General features: G+C 40.6%; 1 protein-coding gene across 1 annotated transcript in view; it reads left to right on the forward strand.

Annotated features, from left to right (window-relative positions):
• SAMD12 (sterile alpha motif domain containing 12) overlaps nucleotides 1-26,801 on the forward strand; it is a 176,373-nt gene that overhangs the window by 44,716 nt on the left and 104,856 nt on the right. Inside the window, exon 3 of the mRNA XM_050305979.1 lies at nucleotides 563-692. Coding sequence (XP_050161936.1) covers nucleotides 563-692 — 130 coding nt within the window. The remainder of the gene's footprint in view (nucleotides 1-562; nucleotides 693-26,801) is intronic.

Consider the following 26,801-nt stretch of genomic DNA (forward strand, 5'->3'; position numbering starts at 1 on the left):
TGTGACTTTGTACATATAATAATGCAAACAACTTAATTTATGAATGTTTATGTATAAACTTCATCTATTATAAAACTGAATTTACAGGAAAGTATTGAACAGAGTTCTTTTTAAAATTATTATTTATTATAAAGGAGCAACTGTTTTAAGCAGGAGTCCTATTTATTTCATATAAAGGTGGTTGTAGGAGGGTTAAAGGTAAAAAGGAAGCAGAAAAACTATAGCTGCTTATAAACATGGCTCAAACAATGTCAGCTGAAATGCTCGGTATGAACCCAGCTCTCCCTCCATTGGCCTTTTCTCAGGCAGAACCAGTCTTTAGGCTTGTTTTCACTAAAGGCCTTTGTTGCAAGATCTTTCCTAATTGTAGCTGAGGACCATGCCTGGACTGAGGATGTTTCTGATTTTCCGTGGTTATATCCAAGTTGGGACACAAATGGACATCCCTCTTGTGAGTTTGAACATGGATATTTGAATGTTGTATATGGATGTCACAGATAAATATTTCTGAAACTTGTGTGTCGAATAAACATAATTTCTGTTCTTCATTCCGTGTTTCTAGTCCGGGACTGTGAAGCTGACCAAGCCTGTGGCATTATGGACCCAGCAGGATGTCTGCAAATGGCTGAAGAAACATTGCCCTAATCAGTATCAAATCTACAGTGAGTCATTCAAACAGCACGACATAACTGGTAAAGTATGCGCTATCAGAAATATTTTACTTACTTAAAATGTGGCAAATTGTTTTACTTTGCTGTTAATAGATTAAGCAACTGTGCACTGAGGGCTTTTGGTTGACTGGATGACTAGAGAGTTGCAGGGTTTAGAGTAGGGGGAATATTCCAGCTTTCTTAGGATTTGATAAGTGATTTCCCCATCTCTCTAAAACATAAATTTCAAATTATTCAGGGTCAATATAACAAGGAAAGAAGTCAGTCTGTGTGTAGGTAAAGGCCCCTCCCTGTTCATTCCAAATAAATAAAAAACGCACGAACCCAAACATTAAGAAACATCCTATGGGGAAAAACATAATTTATGTAAATTTTCATTTTCCTTGAGGTGTTTCATTTTGATTCATACTCTTTTCTGTGTCCTTCCCCCCACCTTTAAAAAAAGAAATAAAACTTAACCTTAGAGTCCTTAACACATAAGATGGGAAGCAAGCCCAACTGAGTCCCTCCCTAGGCCTGAAGTAGGATCAATAAAGCAAGTTCATTTCTGGCAGATGTTTGTCTAAATTTGCTCTGGAAACTTTGCAATGGAGGAGATTTTTGCATCTCTCTGTTCCAGTATTTTATGATTTTAAAGTTGGTATTTCCTAGTATCAATCTAAACTATTATTTCCAGTAAACAAAACTGATTCCTGTGCCAAATGTGGCTCAAGTACAACCAACCATTCCTTCTCACAACCTTTCCTTCACTGGATAGGGTGCTTCCCAGTTGCACATACTTTCCTTGTCTAGTCTAAAAAATATTTGTTTGTTCCCAAGTACATGCAGGACCTCCAAACCTTCAAAACATGGTGTCTTTTTTTTAAAAGAATATATTAAAAGCATAATTGTATTTTATTTTCCTATCTTCTTTAGAAGTTGATATTGATTTTGTTGATCTGCTTGACTTGTCAACTCCTACTCAGTTTGCTGTAGTTGTCTTTTAGCTGACCACTTTGAGCAGAGATCAGTTTAGCAAATATAACTTCATTAAATAAGACTTTTACTCATATACCTGACAGTAATTAATCTGTAAACAGTTTAATGTGGAACACTAATTTGTTCTCTGAAGTGGTTGTATACAAAACTGGGAATTGGAGTTCAGACATTTATGTTAAGCAGAGATTTGAGTTTCACATACAAACTTCAGTCTTAACACTAATGCATTGTTAACTAATGTGTGTTTCACTCAGTGTCTGTTTGTATATGTGAACTTGTGGTGTTTCAAATTTTACCTTGATTCCTGTCACTATTTTCTTTGTGGTAACATATGAATGATTGCAAACCTGGCAAACTAAACTGCCAGTATTTTGTTTGCTATGTATCCATGAGTACCTGTACACACTTACGTGTGAGAGCTGGTTCTTATTGGTTTGGTAAGTGTTGAGATTTGGTACATAACCATTGTGCCCATTTCCTCTCAGTCACCATCTGCTGAATGCAGTCTGTAGGAATGTAGTCTGTGTCTCCACCCATGTGTACAGAGCTGACTGCATCCAGAGCACTACCAGAAGAAACTGAAGCTATTTTAAAGTATTTTCTAATACTGTTTTGCTGTCATGTTGCCGGTTTCTAGAATTAAGGGAGTTGTTTTCATTTCAACATAAACATAGATGGAAACCTTGTAGTTTCCTTGCAGATGTGCAAAACTTTGAACTTCATAGACTTTTGTGAAAAACAGGAATTGAGATCAATCTTTCTTTCTTTAGACAAAAGAGGAAAAAGGAAAATATCTGTGTGAGTCTTAGAAAGTAAATCTGCAGGAAAGAAAATAACTTCAGTTCAGCGACTACTGAAGAAGAAACATGATCAATATTTGTATAGATTTTATAAAAGTATATTGTGATAGTACTATGCATGAAATCATTAACTCAGGAGGATATTTCCGGTGCTGTTGGTCCCCATGACTGTGATTATTTGAAATCTGATAAAGAGATAGAACAGGGGATTTGTAGCTCAGAAAGGAACTCGGAAACTAATATGAAGATGAAGCCAAGATAGTGTAACTTCCCAGATATGGCCACGGAAAACTAATGTGATTGTTGAAAATTTCTCAGGAATTAATATGACTTTACAGGCTTTTTTGATATGGAAAAATAGGATGGAAAAGAACTTGAAGAAAGGGGCATGAAAAGGATATTTCACCTTTATTTGAAGATAAAATCTAAGGCATGGTCATAAGCCAGGAAAATAATCTTGGGCAAACTTATCTAACAATTGTTGACCATAGGTGTTGAAAAATGTGGTGTTTGGTTGAAACTATTAGTTGCTAATTACAATTTATAGAGTTGGGGACAAAATACAACCCAAAATTACCTTTTCTTTGCAAAGATTTTATACCTTCTATTTCTGACAAAGAGCAGAGTCAGATATATAAGAAAAAAGTGCTTCATCTGGAAACTTACCTACTAAGAAAAAAATCTTCATATTAACAGTGATCTTGAGGATGTCTTGGGACAGAGTATACTCTCATCAGATTTACAGATGACAGGAAATTGGAGGTAACAGTCTAGAGACTCAAGAGTAGGGGCCATCCATAGGGGTTTAGGCATAGGGACCAGACACAGGCTGGAGGAATGTGTCAACAGGAACCCTATGAAATTCAACCAGGACAATTGGAAGTTCTGCAGCTGGGAAGGCCGAGCCTCTTGCACCCCACTCAACCTGGGGCTGACTGGCGGGGAAGCGGCTTTGGTGAAAAGGGCCTGTGGTCTTGATAGTCAGGAAGATGAAATGAACCAGCTTTGTGCCTTGGCAGCAAAGAATGCTGACAGAATCACAGCACTGTTAACAGGAATGTAGTAACCTGATCAAGGACAGTCATTATTCCTTTTACTCTGCGCTCTTTAGACTACAGTCCTTGGATTTCCAGTGCAAGTTAAGGTGAGGGCCAACAAGATGCTTAGGGCTGGAGCACTTGCCCTTTGACCATTGAAAGATCTGGGCTTGTTCAGTCCAGGGAAGAGGCAGCTTGCCAGGGTGGAATGGGGGGACTGGCAGCAGCCCCCAGTGTGTAGAAGAAGGTTGTCAAAAACATGGAACCTGACTCTTCGCAGTGATGTATGAGAGACACTAGACTTGAGCTGAAACAAAAGACCGAGGTGAACATAAGGAGAAACTTTTTCCCCGAGAGAGCAGTCAAGCATTGGAACAGGTTGCTCAGTTTCTGTCCTGGGAAGGTTTCAAGCCCTAGCTAGATAAAACCTTGAGAAACCTGATCTGATCTCATAGCTGACCTTGTTTTAAGCAGGCAGTTGGGCCAGAAATCTGCCAGGGTCCCTTCCTATCTAAATTCTTCTGTGGACCCTTCTCATCTAAATTCTTCCGTGGTCTTCTGATTTGCTGAGTACTTACTGAGTACTCAGAACCAGTGAAATGCATTTTGTACCCAGTTAGGCATAATTAAATATGGAAAGACCTAATAAGAAATTGGCAGATTTTTTTGTATGTAACATGCTTGGATTCAGGGAGTAGAACATTTGTTTGACTTATTCAGCAACAGGCCAGAAGTATTCTTCATGGCGTTGGACCCAGAGAAAGAACCAAAAGAATTTGAAGGAGTAATACTGAGTGAGATCTAAGGTCATCTGATAGGAATTAGCAGTGATGGGAAAAATAAGACAACAAAAAGGGAGGAACAAAGATGACAGTGCCCTGTACAACCAAGAAGGCAATATCATGGTAGGGTCATGTCACTGGAAGCTTTGCAGCTGGTGTTGGAGTTTACACCAGTAGGAGGAGAAATAAAACGTTGCACTGATTTGCCAGTTTTTCTCATTTTATACCAATGTATTCCAGGGAATAAACCTGAAAAAAAGAGCTTGCTTTGTGTGCATTTGTGGCTTTGAATTTGCTGGGCAGCAGTACTTTTAAATGACTGGGGAGTTCTAGAGAGATGAGTTGTTCTTTGATGGTCTTATTCTGTACCATTGAAACAAATGAAGATTTTTGCGATGTCTCACAATTAACATAAACAAGACTGGGCATAGAATGACTAAGGAGTAACCATTTGGGGGCAAATGGTCCATTGACAAAATAATAAAGATGATGTCTAAGGGACAGTTTATGAATGTGTATTGGAGGGGAGGAAAGGAAAGGAAGGGAGAAAAGAAGGAAGGAAACCCTGCTTCACCTTTTATTTCAACACCATGTTTGCAGTGGAGCCCCTGGTGGTCTAGCGGAGCCCCTGGTGGTCTAGTGGTAAAGGCGCGGCGCTATCACCGCTGAGACCCGGGTTCGATTCCAGGTCAGGGCCACTCCCGAGCAGGTGGAGCTCGTTAGCCCTTAAAGGCAACCCACCTACGTCCTAAGGACGTCGCTGCCACCGTCCAAGCTCGCTTGGCCCCGGCAGATGAACCTTAGGATTAAAGGGTGGGCTCAGTTCCGCGCACACTGTGTCTCACCTAAAAAATCCAATGCGCAGGCTGGAAGGTGTAAAGACCTTCCCCGGATCTTCGCTCGCGAAGACTGGCCATTATTATTATTATGTTTGCAGTGTGCTACTGCATGTCTTCAGAGGTTTTAATGCTATGATCATTAAGCAAACCTCATTCTGTCAAAGTAATACCCAAGAGGTACCTTGGTCCAATTGAAAGAATTTGGTAGGAGGTACTTGAAAAGACTTGAAAGGACTCAAGCCTTTTTAAATTAAACTTTTAAGGAGGAAAGGAACAGGGCTCAAGAAAACCTCATTTTAATTTTAGAAGGGACCATAACTTCTGAATAACTATTAAATACCAAACAGCACCCCAGAAATGGAAAGATGAACTGCTACTGAAAACCTGCTGAAATAGTCTTAAAATCTGTCTGATTCTGTAACCTCTAAAGATGCTTGCATTAAATCAGCTTTATTGACATATTTTTGGTGAAATTTATGTAAAATCATGCTTTTAAAATCTGAATTAAATTTTTTTCACATCATTAATATCTTTGTAGATGCTAGAGTTTATCATATCAGATAAAATGCTGAAGTTATTTAGCCTGTTGGTGAAGGGATGGCCTTATGGTTTAAGATACTACATTGGAATTTGGAGATATCTTGGTTCTTGTTTCTGAGTTACTCTGGCATTCTTTGGAAGCACACTGAATCCTCAGGGTCGGAGTTACTCCATACAGAGAAAGTTTGGGTTTTTTTTTAATCAAAGTGTTGCTAGATATCTTTCCAGTTTTTAGAACATATAGAATTTAATTCTGCCCTTTGTTTCATGGAAGTCAAATGAGTTTTGTGGTGCAACCAGTGCAGTGACTTGGGGATGAAAGGTGTGCAGTGGAGCACAGGAGGCCTAGATTTCATTCCTAGCTCTGGGACAGGAAGGGTGACCAAAACCAGGTGGGTTTATTCACTGCACTGTGAGCTCTTGATTGTGTTGAACCTTTACCATATGTTTTGCTATCTGTACAACAGAGATAAAGATACCAGTGTTGTAAAATGTGTTATGATATGTATATAAAAGGTGTTTCTTGAGTCAGCTGAGTCTTCTTTCATTTGGGCTATTTCATTTGGAACAAGTTCTGCTCACTTCCTGATCCATTCCCTTGGCTTTATTCCCTTCCATTATTAATGAGTATCACACTGACCCAAAATGTCTCTGGTGCCAGTGCTATAACACACCTAACGTGAGGACTGAAGCAAAATGTGGTGTTCTGTAAAGTGTTTTGTTACCTGACACCTGTCCCACAAGAGTCTTCTCACAAATCCTACTGTAGTTACAGTAGAAGACTACACAAACTGGCACCTTTTCTTGGATTATTTTATTGAACATTGTTTTATTGTCCCTTATAAACCTACCCTCTAGGCTGTTATTGGTAGAGCAGTCTTTATGGTCAGGTGTAGGACTGGTACCAAGTGAAGATGGTCCTGGGTCAGGTCAGGTGTTGTAGGAAGTAAAGCCTCCTTTAAAGCATTGTTAATGTTTTGCTTACCACCCTTTTCTTTCCTTGGTCCCAAACCTGTAGCAAGTTTTGAACATTCTTCAACACTGTCATATAACTCAGAAAGCATCTTCATTGTGTCCAAATGGAGGTCATTTCCAATGAAGTATTCCTTATTTTCCCTGTTTTGCATGTGACAGTGCTCTTCAGCACAATAGATGTCTTCTGCCAAGCAGTGTTCATCTGATAATGGATAATACAAGCAACTTCCATCTCCAACCATGTCTCTGAAGCCCTTCCCTTCTCTGTGGTGCAAAACTTAAGCCAGAGTTACCCTCAGTCCTTATTTATGCCACTTTGCCATGCTCTTTCTGTGAGGTCTTAATAGCAATGTTGGTTGGTGGGCTGTCAGATCAATCCTGACTACATCCATCTGCAGTTAAAAAAATAAAATCACTGCTTCACCCTGGAGAGAGCTTTTATTCTGCTGCCTGGATAAGGTCAGACCTATTTGCAGCATTCTTTGTGAAACTGTGATATTCACGTTGGAAAATGTAAAGGACTAATGAGTTCTCCTTTTTTCATACTTGGCTGTTCTCAAACTTTTAACATGAGGAACACATCACAGAGTGATGGGTGTTGGGATAAGTCTCCTGTTTGCGTAATATGTAGCAACTGTTCTTTTTGCATGGAAAATAGTATCAGAAATATATTAATGTAACCCTGTGTTTATATAGTGGAGAATTGAAAGAAGTTGGAAAAGTGGACATCTTCTTTTCATTATTCAGCCTCCTACTGATACAGAAAATTTTGTATGAAAAGTAGTCTTCTCTCATGTCTCAGCAATGGTTTCTGGGTTTTGCTTTTCGATCAGATTATAGCTCATGTAATATATAGCGAAATTCCACAACAGGAGACAAGACTATAATGGCTCATGAGAGATCTGGTTTGACCAGGAAGGCTCATCTGCTGTCGAGAAGGCGACAATGAGGCACTCGAACACTTTGTGGGAGTTGTAACTTAAGTATAACATCTTTTCTATGAAAACTAATCTGTGGAGTTTATCAATTAGTAATGAAATGCAGCTATTTTCTTCTCTGTGCTCAAAGCAGTGGGGAGTGTTTGATACTATTATTTGTTACATAAAATCCTGTGTGGAAGAAGTGATGATATCATCTGTTCTGTTTGATAGGAAAGGGAAATTGAGAAAGGGCGATTGAGGCGTTTTTGGCCTTGCATGCCAATGACATACTAAATTCTATATCTCCTAAATTCAGAATGAAGCTTCCACTCTCCCGCTTCATTATCAGCTGTGAGATCTGCTGTGCAAGTAGCTGATAAATGTTTTACACCATTTTCTATCTTGCTGGATATTTCTTGGGTCTGGTAGCTTTTCCTTGGGAAACTCTCTCCACTTTTAACTACCTGGGAAGATCTCTCATGGTCTCAGTAAAAAATTGCTCTACAGCATACTTAGAAGTGAATTGCACTGTAGCTGCCTCCTTTTCTTTCCTCTGTCACTATATAAGAATTCAGTAAGAGCCGTGGTAGCCGGTTTGCTATAGCTGTTACTCCTACCTGATGTAGAACAAGAATCCAAATCATCTTTGATCTGAAAAATATAATTCCTGTCCTTTAGCTTCAGATTTGAAATTTACTGTCAGCTTACATGAGTTCTTCTGTACTCTGACAGTATGAGTATTTAGGGGACAGAAGAAAAAGGTATATTGCACTTCATTTGAAGCAGTGTTTACTTGCTCCTTGGTACTTATTTCTCGTGTGCTGCCAGTTGTTGGGGAAATAATATTTCATAATTATACATGCAATGATAATTGGATTATTCCTTCCCTCTAATACAAGTTTTTTTCCCAATTTTAATTTAATCTTGTTCTATTTATTTTAGTAATTTTTCTCCAACTAGAGATCGTATCATGTTTTACCATTCCACTTGAGAAGATGATTGTTGTATAGTCTTTGTAAACCTGATCCACTCTATTCTCTACAGAATTCTGATTCATATCAATATCATGTAAAATGCACTGCCAGAACCTCTCACCATGGCAGCCAGTTTCAAAATCAGTTTCTGTTTCTTGCTCAGAAGGGATCTAAAAATGTGAATTAGGATAAAATAGGGCAAACTGTATCAAATGTCTTAGCAAAGCCTATTTCAGGAATTCTTCAATCCATATTGTAAAGCTTTGTGATATTTCCTCGTTTGCTGATAAGGCTCCACAGCCTATGTGCAAAAAGAACCAAACACTGATTGTGATCCACTGACAGAGCCAAAAACCTTATGAGCTACTGATTTAACCTTTGGGTGCTTACCCATCTATCTTAGGTGATCCAGGCATCCAGCTTAAGTGGGATTTCCAAAACCGAGGGTAAGAGAGTAAACTGCTGACGTAATCAGTGAAGAGGCAAAGGATGCCTCAAAACAGATGAATTTAATGGACTTAATATAGCCAAGAGAGGATGTTATGAAAACACCCCTTTTATGTTCATCCTGTTTTCTTTGTCCACGTTTTGTTTTGTGACCCTTCACATGATCTTGACAAAGCGTGCTTTTTATCAACTATTTTTTCTTTAGCTCCTTTATGGGGAGTTTGATTACTTTATTGTAAGTTCTAACATTTTGCCCAATATTGAAGCTCTACCCTCTCATTTTATTTCTTAGGATGTTCTTTTTCTACACATTTTTGGATCCATCACTAACTGTTAGTGATTACATTATTACTTTATCATGTTCCTTGATCGATTGATCAATTGATTAATTGGCTAGGCTATGGGATCCCTTTATCCAGAAGCTTGGCAAGGTGAAACACTTTGTTGTTACTTTGAAGATCTTAAAGAAATAGCCTGAAACCATAGAATGCAGCATTGTTAACCCTGATGGCCCTTCTTTATTTATTTTTTGTTTGTTTGTTTGTTTCCTCACTTGATTAATACTGATGAACTACTCAAAGGATGATGTCCTTAGTTTAGAACTGGCTACTGAATATTTAGGGCTTCTCATGAACTGTGTTGGTTCCAAGTGCTGTGCTCTGACCGAAGTCTCATTAGGTTGCGTTCTGGGTTGCTGTTTTAAAACTTCTGCTGTATCTCTGGAGTCTGGAACTTACTTTTGCAGCTTGCTTAAACTGATGGTTAGTACTGCTGAGCTCTCGTTTCCCATCAAGTCAGGCTTTCCTGCAGCATTTCAGAAGTTCTGGATCCCACTCTGGTGGAAACCAGGACAAAAATTTTTGGATCTCCTTTCAGGTTACTTGTGCTAATGATGGGGAAGGAGAATTTGTCACCTTTGCTCTACAGCTATGAAGTCATTTTTATGGCTCAGTTGTAGGTAAGGAAAACTTATATGAGGAAAACTGGAGTGATTAAATGGAGGGTTGTTAGAGGACCTTACAGTTCTTCACTTCGAAAAAGTGAATTAATTTGCTCCTTAGTGGGTGTGTGTTTGTGATATCAGTGAGCAGCTAGAGCTGATTCTTTTTATTTCAGCTTATTACTTGCCAGCATGTGCTATTCATGATACGGGGATTTAGTCTTAGTGTAATCTTATAATTATTTGGCAGTGTTCCTCAGTCTAAAAACACAGCTAACCTCACAGTGAAACACAGAAGGAAGCCCTCCTGAAATCTGAACATGAATGAAGCCATGGGTGAGAGTTTGACTTCTGTTTTGGATATCGGGAAGAATTTTTTCACTAAAAGGGTGGTCAGGCATTGGAATGAGCTTCCCAGGGAGGTACTGGAGTCACCATCCCTGGAAACATTCAATAAACAACTGGATATGTCTCTTAGTGCAATGGCTTCAATGACATGGTGGTGTTTGGTCAAAGATTGGACTTCACAATCCTGGAGGTCTTTTTCAGCCTTAATTCTGTGATTCTAAATGTGTATTTAATCTCTCTCATCTGGTCAATCTGCAATAAGTTGTGTCCTTCTTTCACTCTTGAGTCTGGCCATTGCCTGATCCCCTGTGACTCTTCCCAAGCCAGACGCCCTCCATCAGCTACGCTGTGATTCCAGCTTCTTTATGGTTTCTGTTTTTAAACAGATATGTAGACAACAATTCTGCTCTTGCACCGAGTCTCTGACAAATGGATTAACCCCATCTGTCGCAGTCCTGTGTTCTCAACTGTGTTCTCATTCCACTGCCCAGACCCTCTGGCAGGACTCAAAGCATGACCTGCAGACGAGCTTGGCCCCTCCAGCTGACCCCTCCCGAATTCCCCTGCTGCGGCTGGGCAAACAGCCGCCTGCAGCCTGCAGGACTTTCCTGCGGCACCTCAGCAGTTCAGTGGCTCCGGGCTGGTGTTTGGAAAGGCCCGTGGATGCCCTTGGGAAAGCTGCGGGTTTCCCCTCTTCCCTTGCAGAGCCCGCAGAGCCCGCGGGTGCAGTACCGGGCGCTGCCTCGAGGGGGCGCCGGCGCACCGGCTACCACCCGGCGGCAGCGGGATGTGCCCGGCGGTGCCGCGGTTCGATCCCGGCGGGATCCCGGCGTTTGTGCCATCCCCTGCCATCGCCGACCGCAGCGCTCCGGAGCGCGCAGACCTGCGGTCCTCACCCCCAGCTTCCCCGCTTTGCTCTAATGAGCCTGTCAGCGCCTCGTTTGTCATGTCCCTCTTTGAAAATGATTCCGTTTGTGGAAATACCAGCCCAGCCAGCTGAGCCTTTTGCAGAGAGCAAAGAGACTGGGGGAGAAAGGATTTCTCCTTTCTGTACTTCCCCCATATTAGAATAAAAATAAAATCCAAAGCTGCCTTTTTTTTTTTTTTTTTTTTTTTTTTAACTGCTCAAGTGCTAAAGCAGCTGACCTCTGCTGCTCAGGTTTGCTAGGGGAATAACCTTCACTAAAAAAGAAATGCCTACCTGTGCTCCAGTGGAAATCGTTTGATTTGATATAGTTAATTGAACAGGTTGAAAGCCTGACAGGGTCCAGTGTAGTGCACTTGGCATAGAGCTTTGTCCTTGTTATTGTAGAATGCACAGCAGAGGGAAATACCTGTTTCTCTCAGCAAAGATATGAGGACCCAGCTCCAGCATTTTCCTGTGAATTTAGTGAAAGGAGCTCTTGGGGGAAAAAAAAAAAAAAAGGGCTGGATTCTGTTCAAGCCCTTACTGCATTCAGGAATTGACTTTCATGCCTTCACACAGCAAGGATCTGTGCACCCTGTGAAGTATTTATCTGAATCCTCAGATCCTAGTGCTGATCAACACTGAACTGATGCAGGAGAAGGCTCCCTGTCCTTCTGTGTGCATCCGGACAAATGCTTGCTGCTCAAACAGGAATCAACTGTGAAAAACCTGTATCTTTTAAATTATTTTATTATCTGTGCATGTGGAAACCCTAGACTTGGAAATGTGAGCCTAGAGACACAAAAAACTAGGATCTTAATAAGCAATTTTGGTCTGAAACATGGGCATGGGGATTAATCCATGAACTTTTTTAACAAGGTGCACAAAAGACATGACTCCTTAAGGAAAAACATGACAAAATACAGTCTTTCCTCCCCTGAGATTTCATTAAGGTATGTGTCTGAGCCCCAAAGTGTTTACTAGAGGCAAACTCTTGTTATGCAGCAATCAACAGTAAGTGGTTGGCCTCGGGTAAAACTTGGGGAACTCCTGTTCTGATGCCTTATTATTAACTACAGCTACTATTAACATAATCCAATGTGTGAATGCTTATATTTGTTGGCTGTGTTTCTGCTGAAAATCAGGTGCTCTGTTCTTCAGTGGCTGCAGTCTGCTGTGTATTCTAGTTTTTCTTTAGTCTTTATTTTAGTCTTTTAGCCTTGCAGAAAAGGATGAAAGAAAACCTAACCCAAACAAAGCCAAATAAAAAAACCAACAGATGAATCCAGAAGTAGTGTCAGAACATGAGCTGTCCCACAGAAGTGTTTAGAACCTCCAGAGCCTGCAACCCATCAGGCTGCACAGACCTCACCCTGCTCCCCAGTACTTCTGCTTGAAGCATGAGGAATTCCTGGCTATTGGGTTGGTAAGAGAAGCCTCCAAGTTCCACACACAAAAGTGTTGCTTCTTGATAACTGACTAAAAATCCCAAATCTTCCCCATGGGGAGTTCGAGGTTTTGTTCTGTTTTGTGAAGTGCCAAACAATGATACCCTTGAGGAAATGTGTATCTTTTGTCACTGTGCCATGTGTTTGAAACACGCTGTCAATGTAATCCCAGTCCTGTCAGCTGTACTGACACAGCACCTCCGTTGCACGGGCCCTGGTGACACTGCGCTGAGATCAGAGGGAAGTGCTGGATCCCTCAAACAACTTTATGTGCATACAGCCAAGCCTCTTTCTCTGCAGGTTCTGTTGGGTGCAGTGAATTGCAGAATTGAGACGATTTACCTGTTTGCATGTCAAAAATCACTAGATCCTGATGTTATTTTGGTTGAAAGGGTCCTTTTGAAACCATCTAGTCCAACCTCCCTGCTCAAGCAGGGTCAACTGGAACAGATTGTCCAGGACCATGTCCAGTTTGGTTTTGAATGTTGGCACACTTGTTCTATTTAGTCAAGGTTTTCCTAGACTATAATTTTGAATGTACACTTTTTAATGTTTATTTTGCAAAGGTTATGTAGATTTTATCTTGCAGTACGTGTCTTTGATCTAAATATAACAGCTCAGAACCTGAAGATAGATTAATAAGGTTATTCAAAAAACAGTGCCAAATGTGGAATAATCCCAAATGGCCTATAAGGAAATGTTTGTTACATGTTTTAATATTTTGTTGCTGTTTATAAGCAGTATAAACACTGTCTGGAGAAATGCCAGGAATGTGACAATCTGTTATGAGCATATCAACCCTATGAAGTACTGCAATCCAATCCGCTGTCAAGCACTGTTTGAATTGCCATGCAAAATTGCTTGTGTCCATTGGTTTATGGATGCTAAATGCATATAGATAAAGCTTGTCATATACTGGCTTATCAAAAGCAAACAAAAGACAGCTTGATTTTGATGAATGTCACCTGTAACCATTATCCTAGGCTAATCTACTGCTGAATTTGCCATTCACAGATGTGTACAGTCCTTTTTTATGCCACATTAAGCCGTATTCAGACCCATATCATACTGACTCATTCCAAGTCTATCTCATGGAGATAGCTTCTTTCTGTTAATAAATGATTGTTTGGGATTTTTTTGTTACTCTCAACACAAGGAGCTACAGACCTGTTAGCCTCTTGCCAATTCTGCCAAAAGAATGGAACAGTTAATTTGGGTTTCTGTCAACAAAGAATTGCATTGTATAGGTAATACCAGTTATCTTGATGCTCAGCCTGTCAGACTAACCTGGTATTTGTTTCTTTTTTTTTTTTTTTTTTTTTTTTTTCCCCTCCATTGGCAAGGGTTTGACTTGAGTATTTAACAGCTACCATGTGGAATACAGTAGCTTTTTTTGCGAGGCGAGCATACAGCTTAGGATCACATGACATCTTAATTAAACATGTGCCTTTTAATTCCTTATGCTGTGTGCTGGAATCATGCTGGTTCATTGACAGATGCCCATACACAGTAGGGAGGCACTAATGAAAAGGGCCTTTATTGGTGTCCCCTGGTTTAACTGGTTGTGCAGCATCTTTCAGCCTTCCTGTGTTGGTTGCCCAAGTGTAGCAGTTGACGTGGTAACACACAATCAGCAAGATGGGTTAATAGTACAGGTGTGATATAAATAATCTAGCTAAATTATTCTGAGAAAATTTGTTTAATTGCAGCCAAATGTAGTGCAGTATATAAGAAACCCCTTCATCCTGCAGGTATGGCCTCTTCTCCCTTGGAAAGCAGGCTGTCAAGGAAAAAAAGGAGTTGGGAGTTCGTGTAGGTAGCCACATTACGTGTACTCTAAATGAAAAGCTAATGGGAGTAATGTAATCTCTTGTTATTGAAGTTGTATTGAATAGCAGGGATTGTTGTAACATACACAGGTCAGGCTGCTTAAGTCTACAAGGATACCGTGTCCAGTTGTGATGTTTTAATTCTAAGAATAGTGTAGAAGTAGATGGAAGGCAGAGCACAGCCTTTTCCAAGCCTGGAGGGTGAGCCTTCTGTTGTCATGTTACAGGAGATGAAGCTGCTGAAAGGAAGGTTGATAGGTGACTTGATAACTGGATATAGGGACTTAGCAGGACAACAGCGTGTGTTCAAAAGCTGAAATTGGAAGCTTGAGCGATTCAGTAATCAGAAAATGAATCCTGGCTTTGCAGGTCATTCAGCAGTGGAAGCGCTTACTAGGAAAAAGGGTAGACTTTGACAAAATCGAGTTTTCAAAAGGTTAGGAAGGTGGATGGAAAAATACATGGTAAGCATGTGTGCACCCGGTACACAGGCTGCATGGTCACACTGGTCCTTTAGCAGGAATGTCTGCAGTCTCTAGAGTCTGTTGCACTCTGCAACCTCATTGTGTGAATTTGGCTTTCTATTTGTGGCTTTATTTTTCTGCTTCTTGAGAAGCAGACACTCCTTGGAAGCTCACAAGCCTGAATTAGGCACCTCATATAGCAGGAGAAACTAATTAGCAAAACTACAGATAAGATGATCTGCCAGTTGTTCTTCTGGTGCTCTGCATGTGTTTTTTCCTAGTCATTCAATCAGTATGTTTGATTGGGTCTAGGGTAATACTTTGAATATACAGGCATTGCCACTTCAAGCTGGATGTGAGCAGTCCTACATGCTACTAGATGTACCCCTGTTGTAAACATTACATTTGGAGTAAATACTTGTACTTAGAAAACTATGTGGTAAAACCAGTTAGTAATTTGTATATGTAATGTGTGTTTTCCCAACAGGTCTTCTAGGGTTTGAATCTATTCTATTTTCCCGTGTTTGACCAGAGAATGCAAGGCTAGATACACGTAGTATGGAAAATCTGAGTCTGAGATTTAAAGTCCTCCTCTGTCTTCTCTCTGAATTCCCCCTCGGCTTGAATTTTGCAAATGTACCAAATGTGATATGCAAAGATGACGTTTGTAAACAATCTATTACACATTTCTCACGAGCCCAGTGGGATGCTGATACATGCTCACATACCTGCTCTTCTTTTAATTCTCTTCTTAGGCATCATTTCTGTACAGGTTTCCCCACGTAGCCTGTTAATACCATCTGGTTTCCGTGTTTATGTACACATTGTTTCTAGAGCAGATAAAAATTTGCCGCTGAAGCTGCAGGTGATGCTCTTTTGCTGAGATAGGTACCAGAACCTGCAGCCTGGTAGGAGACTGACTTCTAGAGCTGTTGCCTAGGAATTTCCTTACATTTACCACTTCCAAACTGACTCTTGCACTGTCCTAAAAATAATAATGAATGTAACCATTTCTTCCAAACACATAACTCTTCAAGTTTATATTATATACATCAACTGTAGCCTGAATCAGATCAGTAGAAGAACTTCATCTATGGAACTATCTTTGGCTACACACACAAGTGCCAGAAGGTTTGCTGATCTAACTATATTGCTGGGATCGGACTTACAGCTGTAAAGTGCAGACATCGAATCAATCTGACAGAAAGCAGGGTTCACACTGTTGGTCCCACTTCTAGGCAAGAGTGTATTCTACTTGTGCAAATGCCATTGCATCTTTTTTTCTGGGTTTATGGCTTCTTTGGGTTTAAATAGACTGTCTAACCTCAGGGTTTGAGAGCTTGCAAAACCACTTGGGGGATTTGGATTATGAAGTTCAGGTGTTCTCTGATGTCCATTCAGAAAAGTAGTTCAGTGACTGTAAGCTTCCAGAAGATTTTACTTTGGTGCATAAATTCTCTTTAACAAAAGCAGAAACAGTTACCTACTCAGGTCAGAAGAATACGTAGGCCATAAAACTGTACAAGATTTTTTTTTTTTTTTAATAAGGCTAAATCTTGAACTACTGCATGAATGGTTCAGAGAGAAACTGGATCATCTGAATCTTAATTTCCATGAGCAGGGTGGAGCCTTATGAGGGAATTGTCTGGGATATTGCAGGAATACATTCTTCAATGCATATACAACTGCAGAGTGCAACTTTAATTCACAGTGCTGAACTGCATTGACTCCCACATTGCTCATCATGAGAGATGAATTCAGTGGAGCTGTGTCTGACTGCTTATGGCAATTATAGATGTATGTGATGGTTTCTAGTCTTCTGCAGGGACCAGTCCCTGGAGGACAGTGAGCTTCATTTTGCCAGTGAACTGGCTGACAGTAGAGGAAGTCTTGAGTGTCTTCTGTTTCAGATACTGATTAATGTCCTTTCAAAGCACTGCAAATTCAGACTCTGTTTTAGTCATACCTAACTGGGACCTTCCAGCATTTCCTTGTCCTAATCTTAGTCTCCTTTTTCTTCTGTCTTCAGATTTTTTGTCCTTCTGTTGAATGGTCTTCTTTTCCAGTAGTGGAAACCTTTAGAAGGACAGTTTTCTCATTGTATCTGGCTCCATGAAAGCACTACCTGGCACTACTCTGTCCTATAGCCTGGGGTTGGAGCATGCACAGTCTCTTGAAATGACTCTTTGAGTGGGTCTGCTGAGAGGTTGCAGACAACCCTGGCACAAAGGCTTACTATCAAGTTGTGCTTTCCAACTAGAAACTGTGGGGTATTTTTCTTCTTCCCAGCAGTTACTTAATTCATTTAACTGAAATGCAAGTATATACTCTGACCTTGTATTGAAAACCATTGAAATTTTGGCAACAATAATAAAGCCTAAAAAATCAGTCTGATGCAAAATAACTAACATGGAAATTTTCATCCTTGGTGGTTGTGGTTCAGCAGCACTTGATGATTATGAAAGATGTCAAGTGGCTATAATCATAGTCATCAACACCTGTGCTGTATGTGTGTACCAAAATATGTATTTGGTCTCCTTTGTTAGGAATATATGCAATATGTCATTTTTAGAAGTCTCTCTATTGGCTGCATTGCACATTTCTGTCTGTACAGGGAATACCTGCTTAGAGGGGCTGCTGCTATTTGTCGAATCAAGGGTATACTTTTGTGGAAGCTTTAATTTTCTTCTCATATTGCTTTATTTAAAAATGAATTTTTCAAACTAGAAATACAACTGTCATTCCTTCTGTACAAAATAATTATCAGTAAGTTTTATTTTTTATGCATAATATGTTGTGTATGCAGTTTGCACATGTTGTAATGATTTTCATGGATTCTCGCTCAAAACCAAGTACACAGATACTTTTATGTTCAGAAAATGCAACCTAAATGAACACATATATGCTCATGTGAGTCTTTGTTTTCATACATGATCCAAATGTGTGGTGTTTTGATTCATAGAACAGTTTTGGTTGGAAGGGACCTTTAAAGGTCATCTAGTCCAACGCCCTGGCCATGGGAAGGGACATCTTCAACAAGATTAGGTTGCTCAGAGCCCTGTCCAGCCCAATCTTAAATGTTTCCAGGAATGGGGCATCTACAGCCTCACTGGTCAGCCCATTCCACTATTTCACCACCCTCATATTAAAAAAAATGGATATATCTAGTCTGAATCTACCCTGTTTCAGGTTAAAAAACAGGCCTTAATAAAAAGTTTGATCCCATCTTTCTTATAGGCCCCCTTTAAGGACTGAAAGGCTGCAGTAAGGTCTCCTTGGAGCCTTCTCTTCTACAAACTGAACAACCACAGATTGAGATATTTCTGTCAACACTGATGGAAGTTAGCTTTGAAGAACTTGCAGTATTTACTTACAGATCCCTACTGTTGCAATACAGTTCTGACCTTCAGAGACACCACTTCTGAAGAACTCACAGAGCCTTTTTATTTTGTTGGATTTGATGAATGATGCCTGGCTTTCCTTTCCCTGACAGACTGTTTATTTTCACCAGGTGTGCTTCAGGGCTGACTCTTTGTTTGTTTTTCTCCTTTATTAGAGAGCTACTTAGTTGTCACTAAAATAACAATTACAGTATCTAAGCATTTATTGCTTTTTCTGGAATGCCAGATGTCAGAATACATCTTACAGAAAGAGATGGAAACTTTATCTCTTTTTAGTCATAGTAGTCTTAAAAATTTAAGCCGAAATAGAATATGATTTTCTACACTCTGAGTGAATCCTTCTGTAGTAAACAAGTATTTGCATACTCTTTAAGTAAGCAAGCTCCAGCTAAACAGCATCCACTAAATCTTGTGCAGTCTATTGCTGACTTGCAAGAATTGCTGGGAACTGTTACACCAGTATGATCATCCATCTGGGAGAAAAAAGCGCTGTAAACTGCAGTGCCGTTAACACTTTTGTATGGCAAAGGCTTTGATGTGCTGGATCCATTCTGCACCTCAATGAATTACCCACAGTAAAAGAATAGTATAAACAATTGCAGTCTGAAACACTCCCCTGTACAAACCTACAGTTATAATTGGTAGCTGTGGGAAGCAGTATCTTTTGATACTATCTCTCAAAAATTTATCAAAATGATTATAAACAGATTTTCCAAAGACTTTGAAGACTTACTAATTTAAGACTGATATGTGAGTTTAAAAAAAAATACACAACTTGCTGTTTTTCAATAATCAATGGCTTTCTTGCTTGCAGAAAAGTAAAGTTGCCAAATCTGACCTTGGACCAAAATCATAGCTGGAATATTGAAATTTTTTTTATTTTATGTAAACCACAGTGACCAGTCATGTAATTGTCTTCTACAGGAGGTTATTTAGAAGCCCTGAAACAGATTGCTCTTGCAGTGCCCTAACATGGGCAACAAATTAGTTTGACCCAACTTCAGACTGTTTTGCTCTAATGTGCCCTGTGTCCATACACTTTGTATATCATCTGGTTGTCAAACCACGTTGGAAATGGGTTAACTTAGAAATGGGTTGGATTCATCCTTGATGAAGTAGGCATGGATACCTCTTGCAATTCTTGCAAGCATACTAAGTTTTGTTAGTAGTTCAGTATAACTCCTATAGACAGTAAAGCAGTATCTCTTTACAGACCGATGTGTTCTCTCCTGCTCCAGGAGCATCCAGGCAGGATTTCATCTCTAGTTTTAAGTATTGGTGTGTGGCTGTGACCATCCTGTGCAGTTTAGGCTTGTGGGGAGATGACATATCTTTGACCTGATTAGGCCGCAGTCGTGTGTCAGGCAACCGTGCTGTGGTCATGTACTGGAGATGCTCAGTGTAATTGACCCCTGGAGAAAGGAGCTTTATCTTTGCTGTAGGTCAGGCAGTAATTTAACAGAGCTATAAAGGTAGAAGTCAAGCAGGTTCCAAGTAAGGGAGCAGCCAGGGCTCTCTCGAGTTCCTTTGTAAAATGTAATAGCTGTGGTCAAACTATATTGTATTGACTATTGCCTCTCAACAATGTGATGAGAGGTGTGATGCATAACTTAAAAATCTTCTGCATCTCTTGTTAGATGAGCCTTATTGCTTTCAAACCTTGTGGTGGTATGAATAGTATAACTCATCCAAGTTAAGCAAGAGGAACCTGGAGCATAGATCTCTACCTCAACTGATCATGTTTCCAATTTCTGTAAGTATTAAAACTATGTAGAAATAGAACTTAATGGAAGGAGAAATGATGTATTCACTGCCTTCCTGCCACACCACCGCTGGACTGAATGTAACAGAGGTGATACAAATTCTTTATTCCACTTTTAGGATGATAGGAAAGCTCAGAAAAGTTATACTTATCTGTCCTTCCACTGGTGAGTTTTTACCACAATCCAAAAATAATAATAAAGGATAAAAAATAACAGTATCACCTGATTAAGAAAGGCACCAGAGACAACTCCTGTGCTTTATTTTCATTGTAGTATCAGTCTGTGGAGCCCCTGGTGGTCTAGTGGTAAAGGCGCGGCGCTATCACCGCGGAGACCCGGGTTCGATTCCCGGTCAGGGCCACTCCCGGGCAGGTGGAGCTCGTTAGCCCTTAAAGGCAACCCACCTACGTCCTAAGGACCTCGCTGCCACCGTCCAAGCTCGCTTGGCCCCGGCAGATGAACCTTAGGATTAAAGGGTGGGCTCAGTTCCGCGCACACTGTGTCTCACCTAAAAAAATCCAATGCACAGGCTGGAAGGTGTAAAGACCTTTCCTGGATCTTCGCTTGCGAAGACTGGCCATTAGTATCAGTCTGAGAAAATAGAAATATAACTGGTAGAAAATCAATTTAGCCCCCTTAAGCAAATGCTGTTCTAGCTTTGGACACCCTTGGACTCTGCAATAAGAATTCTTTAATGTGAACAACTATTGAGTTTTTATTATTAAAAATAATAAATAATATCCTGAAATGTCATTGTGTTTGTCATTTGATGACTTTACTCCTGTCTTTCTGTTTTGAAGCACTGTCATAACATCGAAGCAGGCCCTATACCAAATACAGAACAAGAACTATGTGAAAGTAACTTTATAAGTAGCAGCTGATTAAAATTGAAGCTGTAAAATGTGAATGAGAGTGTGAATGCCTCAGTTACGAGTAACACTTTGCATGAGTTCACACTCAAGTAGGTAAGTGTTGTCCTGGTTTTGGCTGGGATAAAGTTCATTTTCTTTTTAGGTGCTGGTGCAGGGCTGTGATTTGGATTCAGTGTGAGGATAAAGTTAACATACGATGTTTTGGTTGTTCCTAAGCTGTGCTTACCCTGAGTAAAGGACTTTTTGGTGTCTTGTGCTCTGCCCCTGAGGAGCTGCACAAGGAGCTGGGAAGAAGCATAGCCAGGAGAGCTGAGCTGAACTGGCTACAGGGATATCCCATCCCATGGAACATCGTGCCCAGGATATAAACTGGGGGAATTGGCCAGGAGGGTCTGATTGCTGCTGGGGGATAAGCAGGGCATCGGTCAGCAGTTGGTGAGCAACTGTGCTGTGCCTCACTTGTTTTTCCTGGGTTTTGTTTTTTCCCATTACAAGTATTATCATCAGTAGTAGTGGTAGTATATTTTATTATCATTAATATTATTATATTTTACTTTGTTCCAGTTGCTAAACTGTTCTTGTCTCAACCCATGAGCTTTTTCCTTTCCTGATTCTCCTCCCCGTCCTCTGGCTGTGTGGTACTGAGCTGCCAGCTGGGGTTAAACCATGACAGTGTATATGGAGCAATATTTTAGTTTATCACACAAGTAAAATTTCTTATCTAAGGACATTGATTTTCCATTAACCCCTCCTGGATCTGAAATAAGAGTCTCTCTCTCTCTTTTTAAAATCACTTCATTTCATAGTGACTGTTTCATGTAACTGAGATTATCTGATACTGCATATTAAAGTGCAGGTCTCTTTTGCTTTCAGAAAACTCTAGATTGCATTGCACAAGTCAGTCATAACAAGAAACATTTCTATGTTAAGAGCCTGGTTAGCTGTGTGCTGACCTATTCTTCTGCTCTCTAAAAGCTGTTTCTCCCAGTCATTCTGGGACATCCTAAGGCAGACTTGAATTGATTCTCTTTTCTAGGTAAGGTTCAGTGAAAGGTTTTGCAAACTTGGGGAGTGCATTGAATGGCTGGCAGTTCCAAAAAGCTGCAAGTCAGGACTCATCTCAGGAGATGCTCCTCTCTTTTTAGATTCAAATGTTCTTGTCAGCATGTGTGTGAGTTTAAGTCAAGACCTTTCTAAACTCCTGGCACTGTGGTTCTTTCTAACCTCTTTCATCACCTCTTCAGGTAAACCTTTTGCAGTGGTCAGTGTGATGCTTTAAAGCTTGATGAAAATATCTGTGGTGAGTCTCAAAACTCTGAGTGGGAAGTGGCAATGTTTCTTATTAACAGCTTTGTAACATTCAGGAATCCTGACAAAACAAACCATTAGGAGCTGTCTTCGTATTGACCACTTTGATGACAGTAGGGGAGTTTTCTTGTCCATTACAGCAGTCCTGGAGCAGCTCTGCTGGTACCCAGCCACTCTGTAATAGCAGGGCCTTCATGGCTAGCAGTGAGCAGGTGCTTTCCCATGCTGAGGAAATTACTTCACAGAAGGTGTTCAGTCTGCAGAGTTGTAGGGAGGTGATTTACTTTTATGTAAATCATAAACATGGTGTTTATCTCAAGGCTGGACTGATATTCCATTAATTACTGTGTTTAGGTAAAGACCAAAGCCTGGTAACTGTCTTTAGAAGTAACAGATTTTTGTCAGTCTTCCTTTCTCAGATATTTTATTGCCTTTGCTTTAAAGCTGTTCCTGTAGAGTCTGTGCTAGTGGTCTAATTATACTTGCAGGTGGGAGACCAACAGCAGTTTTTTCGGTGTGGCCTGACAGTGCTTCAGAAGCAGTATTGGCTTGGAGGTCAGGATTGCAGAACACATTAAGGGTGTTCCCAAGAACTGCAAGTGAATTGACACAGGCATACCCTCCAACTATAATTAATGGTCCCCATGAATCAGGCAGAATATATGTGTAAAAATCCTTGACAGCTCTTCTGACTTGTGCAATGTGATATGCAGTTTGTTGCCCTTCAGAAGTAATCCAAAATTGTTGACTTGACATTACTGCTTTTTGGGCTCTTTTTCACACATTGTCTCTTACAGGACTTCACAGAAACAGCATTTCTTGAAGAAATGTGTTGCTTTCCTCAATTGCAGTATCCAAGTCATTTATACCTCTTCTCTTTCTCCTTCTCATTTCCGGTATTTGGAAATGTTGGAATAACTTTCTTATAAGTAAGAGCTGAGACAGGCCTAAAGCCAGCAGAATCCTTAAAATGCCTAAAAGTGAAAATTAAATCTAAATAAAATTGCCATAGCCATTAAAAACTTAACCAAACAACTCTTTCCCATTGCTTTTCCTCATTTCCACTGTTGAGAAAACCAAGCCATTTAAAAGTTTAGAACAGGTAAGAAACAGCAGAGGAAATCCTTTACAGCTGCTCTGGCTTGTGCCAATAAACACATAGACTTCAGGAGGGAGGAAATAATTTTGTCTCACCTCTGAATCTCTGATTTCTGAGAAACCAGCTTATGCTTTTACTTTTCAGGAAGAGAGAATGAATCCTGGAAGTCTTCCTTATTAAGATGGAACAGTCCCTTATGCAGCATATGTACTGTGTTAGTAGAGCTGTTTGGGTTTTGCCAGGAGAACTTGTGGCTCTGAAATGTTGCCGTGTTGATGTCAGTGATGTTTCTTCAAACATCGGTTAGCACTGAGGTTAATTGCTGAGGAATGACAACTTGTGCCCATACGGCTAAGGGCTCTTAAGGACAGGATGGCTGAGTTCATGACGTCTGTGGGGAACAGCTCCCAGTCTCTGCTCATCCTGAACTGTACCTGAGAGTTTCTGGGTAAGTATTAAATGGCCCGCGCCAGTATCAGCCCAGGAAACATTGGGGTGATTTGATAGAACAAACAACGGTCCAGTGCCTGGACCTCAGTGGCACTGGTTAATTTGATGGAGTGGATGGCAGTGGAGAATGGACATTCTTGGAACCAACCATGACCCTCTTTTCAGAGTGTGTGACATCAGGTGAGCTTCAAAGGACTGAAAAATCCCCCATGTTTTACATACCTACTAGTCCCCATCCTTCTACCTTTCTAACTAACAGTGATACTTATTGCATTTCCTTTAGAGAAAAACAATGTCTGGATGCTGCTACTGAGGGATTCTGCAGGTGGTGTACACCTATATCTGAACAATTTTGGGGGAGGTTCCATGTAGGTAGATATTTTTTCACCTGACTCCTTGGTGTGCACATTTTAATCGAATATATTGATATACAAATTATGTAAGACTCTTGTATTCAGTAGCTACTAATTGTGACCATGCTAACTCAATTGAATCAGGCAGCCTGATTTGCTGCTCTGTATCATCATGGAGTAGAATCACAGACACTGAGCTTGGAAGTCACCTCTGGAAGTCATCTTGTCCAAATCCCTGCTAGGAGCAGGGTCATCTAGAGCAGGTTGTCCAGGGCTGTGTCCTGTCAATTGTGGGTATCTTCAAGAATGGAAACTCTGCAACTTTTCTGAACATTTGTTCTAGTGTTCAAGCACGTTCATAATAGAAAAGGTTCTTTATATTTAAATGGAATTTCCTGTTTCAGTTTGTGGCCATTGTCTCTTTACTCTTCCTGTCAGGTATTTACACTTGTTGGAAAGCTCCCTCTGAGCCTTCTCTTCTCCTGGGTGAGCAGTCTCGACACTCTCTGCCTTTCTTTGTCTTACAGATGCTCCAGTACATTAATCAACTTCGTGGTCCTTTGCTGGACTTGCTCCAGTATGTCCGGGTCTCTCTTGTACTGGGGATTCCAGAACTGGATACAGTATTCCAGATGTGGCCTCACCAGGGTCAAGTAGAGGGAAAGGAAAGTTTCCTCAACCTGCTGGAAACACTTTGCCCTACTGCAGCCCAGGAGACTGCTGGCCTTCTTTTCTGAAAGGGCACATTGCTGGCTTAACCTGGTATTCACCTGAACCCCAGGTGCTTTTATTTCTCACTGAACATCAAAAATGTTTCTTACACCACAGTGAGTGGATTTTATGTGATCTCATCCTTATCATCTAAGTAGTACATGGCTGCTGAGAACAGATACAAGGTCTTGAGGCCATGACTAGGAGTGTCCATGTCCTGCTGTATGTTCCAGAAAGAATTTTGGCCTGTCCGTCTGCAAGGTCACCAGAAAATTGCTTGAGAGCATGGTAGAAATTACTTGATTTAGATCAGCTTCTTATGCATCTGTGCCAAAGGATTTGTAATTGATACTTCAATCTATAGACAGCTGTGATCCTGCTTACCATCCAGCTGATTTAATTCTGGGCTATGGACAGGATTTCATACTGTCAGTGCTTACATGGTGCACAACATATGGCTTAACCAGGGAAGCTTTGCATTCTGCAGAGAAAACTGCAGAAAAGAACTTGTCCTAATGGGAAGAAAATAGAAAAAAAATGGTAAAGAAAAGCAAGCACAATGTGTATCACAAAGAGAACTCAAAGGAGAATGTTACAGAAGAAATAAAAATGAATTGAGTGAAGAGTATTTACAGATCTGGATATTTGGTTTAGAATTTAAATATACACTGGAAGATGAAGTAAACAATTTCTTAGTATCTGTTGTTGCTTTTTGGGGTTGTATTGCTGCTATTCAGATCTTTCTGTGTGAATATTGTTACTTGCTGGAGTTTCACAAGATGTGTATCTACAACCCTGGAAAGAATTTTAAGCCTAAATGTTTATTTATTAGGTGGAAGCAAGAAATTGTGTTTTGTGCATAACCAATATTACATTTGAAACTAACCCTAAAATGATTTTGCATTTGTTCTGAAGACTGAGTGGAAGCTAATGAATGGAGATGAAGATAAACAATTTAGTACTTGACTGAGGATTAAATTTGTGGCTCAGGGTTAGAAAACATTCTCTAGACTCTTGTGGTTTAGGAAAGTTTTTGCCAGTTTTTACTGATCACAGAATCCCAGAATATGCCAAGTTGGAAGGGACCCACAAGGATCAGCAAGTCCAACTTCTGGCCCTGCACAGGACTCTCCCTAAGAGTCACACCAAGTGCCTGAGAGTATCATCCAAACACTTCTTGAACTCTATTAGGCTTGGTGCTGTGACCACTTCCTTGGAGAGCCTGTTCCAGTGCCCAACCATCCTCTGGAGAAAGAACCTTTTTAATATCTAACCTGAACCTCCCCTGATGCAACTTCGGACCATTCTCTTGGTTTCTGTCACTGGTCACCACAGAGAAGAGATCAGTGCCTGCCCCTCCTCTTCCCCTCACAAGGAAGTTGTAACTGCAATGAAGTCTCTCCTCAGTCTCCTCTTCTCCAGGCTGAACAAACCAAATGTCCTCAGCTGCTCCTCATACGGCTTCCCCTCACAGCCCTTCACCATCTTTGCTACCCTCCTTTGGACTCTGTTTAACAGCTTAATATCTTTCTTATATTGCAGTGTCCCAGACTGCTACAATATTCAAGGTGAGGCTGCCCCAGTGCAGAGCCAGCTGATGATGCTTTGCCTGATACCCCCTAGGACACAGTTGGCCTTCCTGGCTGCCAGGGCACTGCTGACTCATATTCAACTTACTGTTGACCAGGCCCCCCAGGTCTTTTTCCATGGCACTGCTTTCCACCATCTCATTCCCCTGTCTGTATGAACACCCAGGGTTGCCCCATTCCAGGTGCAGAATCCAGCACTTCCCCTTGTTGACAGATGTTTTTCTTTTCTGTGTTCTTTTGTGTGTGTGTGTAAACCAGTGGAAAAAATGATTTTGTGTATTTGTGTCTGAGCTTTGACACGAGTGAAAGCACCTGTCAGAATAGTCTGTCTTTCCATCAGGAAAGTGTCTCACCCA

Source organism: Myiozetetes cayanensis, unplaced genomic scaffold, assembly GCF_022539395.1.
Source record: "Myiozetetes cayanensis isolate MyiCay16 unplaced genomic scaffold, myiCay2020 scf1, whole genome shotgun sequence".
NCBI classification, from domain to species: domain Eukaryota; kingdom Metazoa; phylum Chordata; class Aves; order Passeriformes; family Tyrannidae; genus Myiozetetes; species Myiozetetes cayanensis.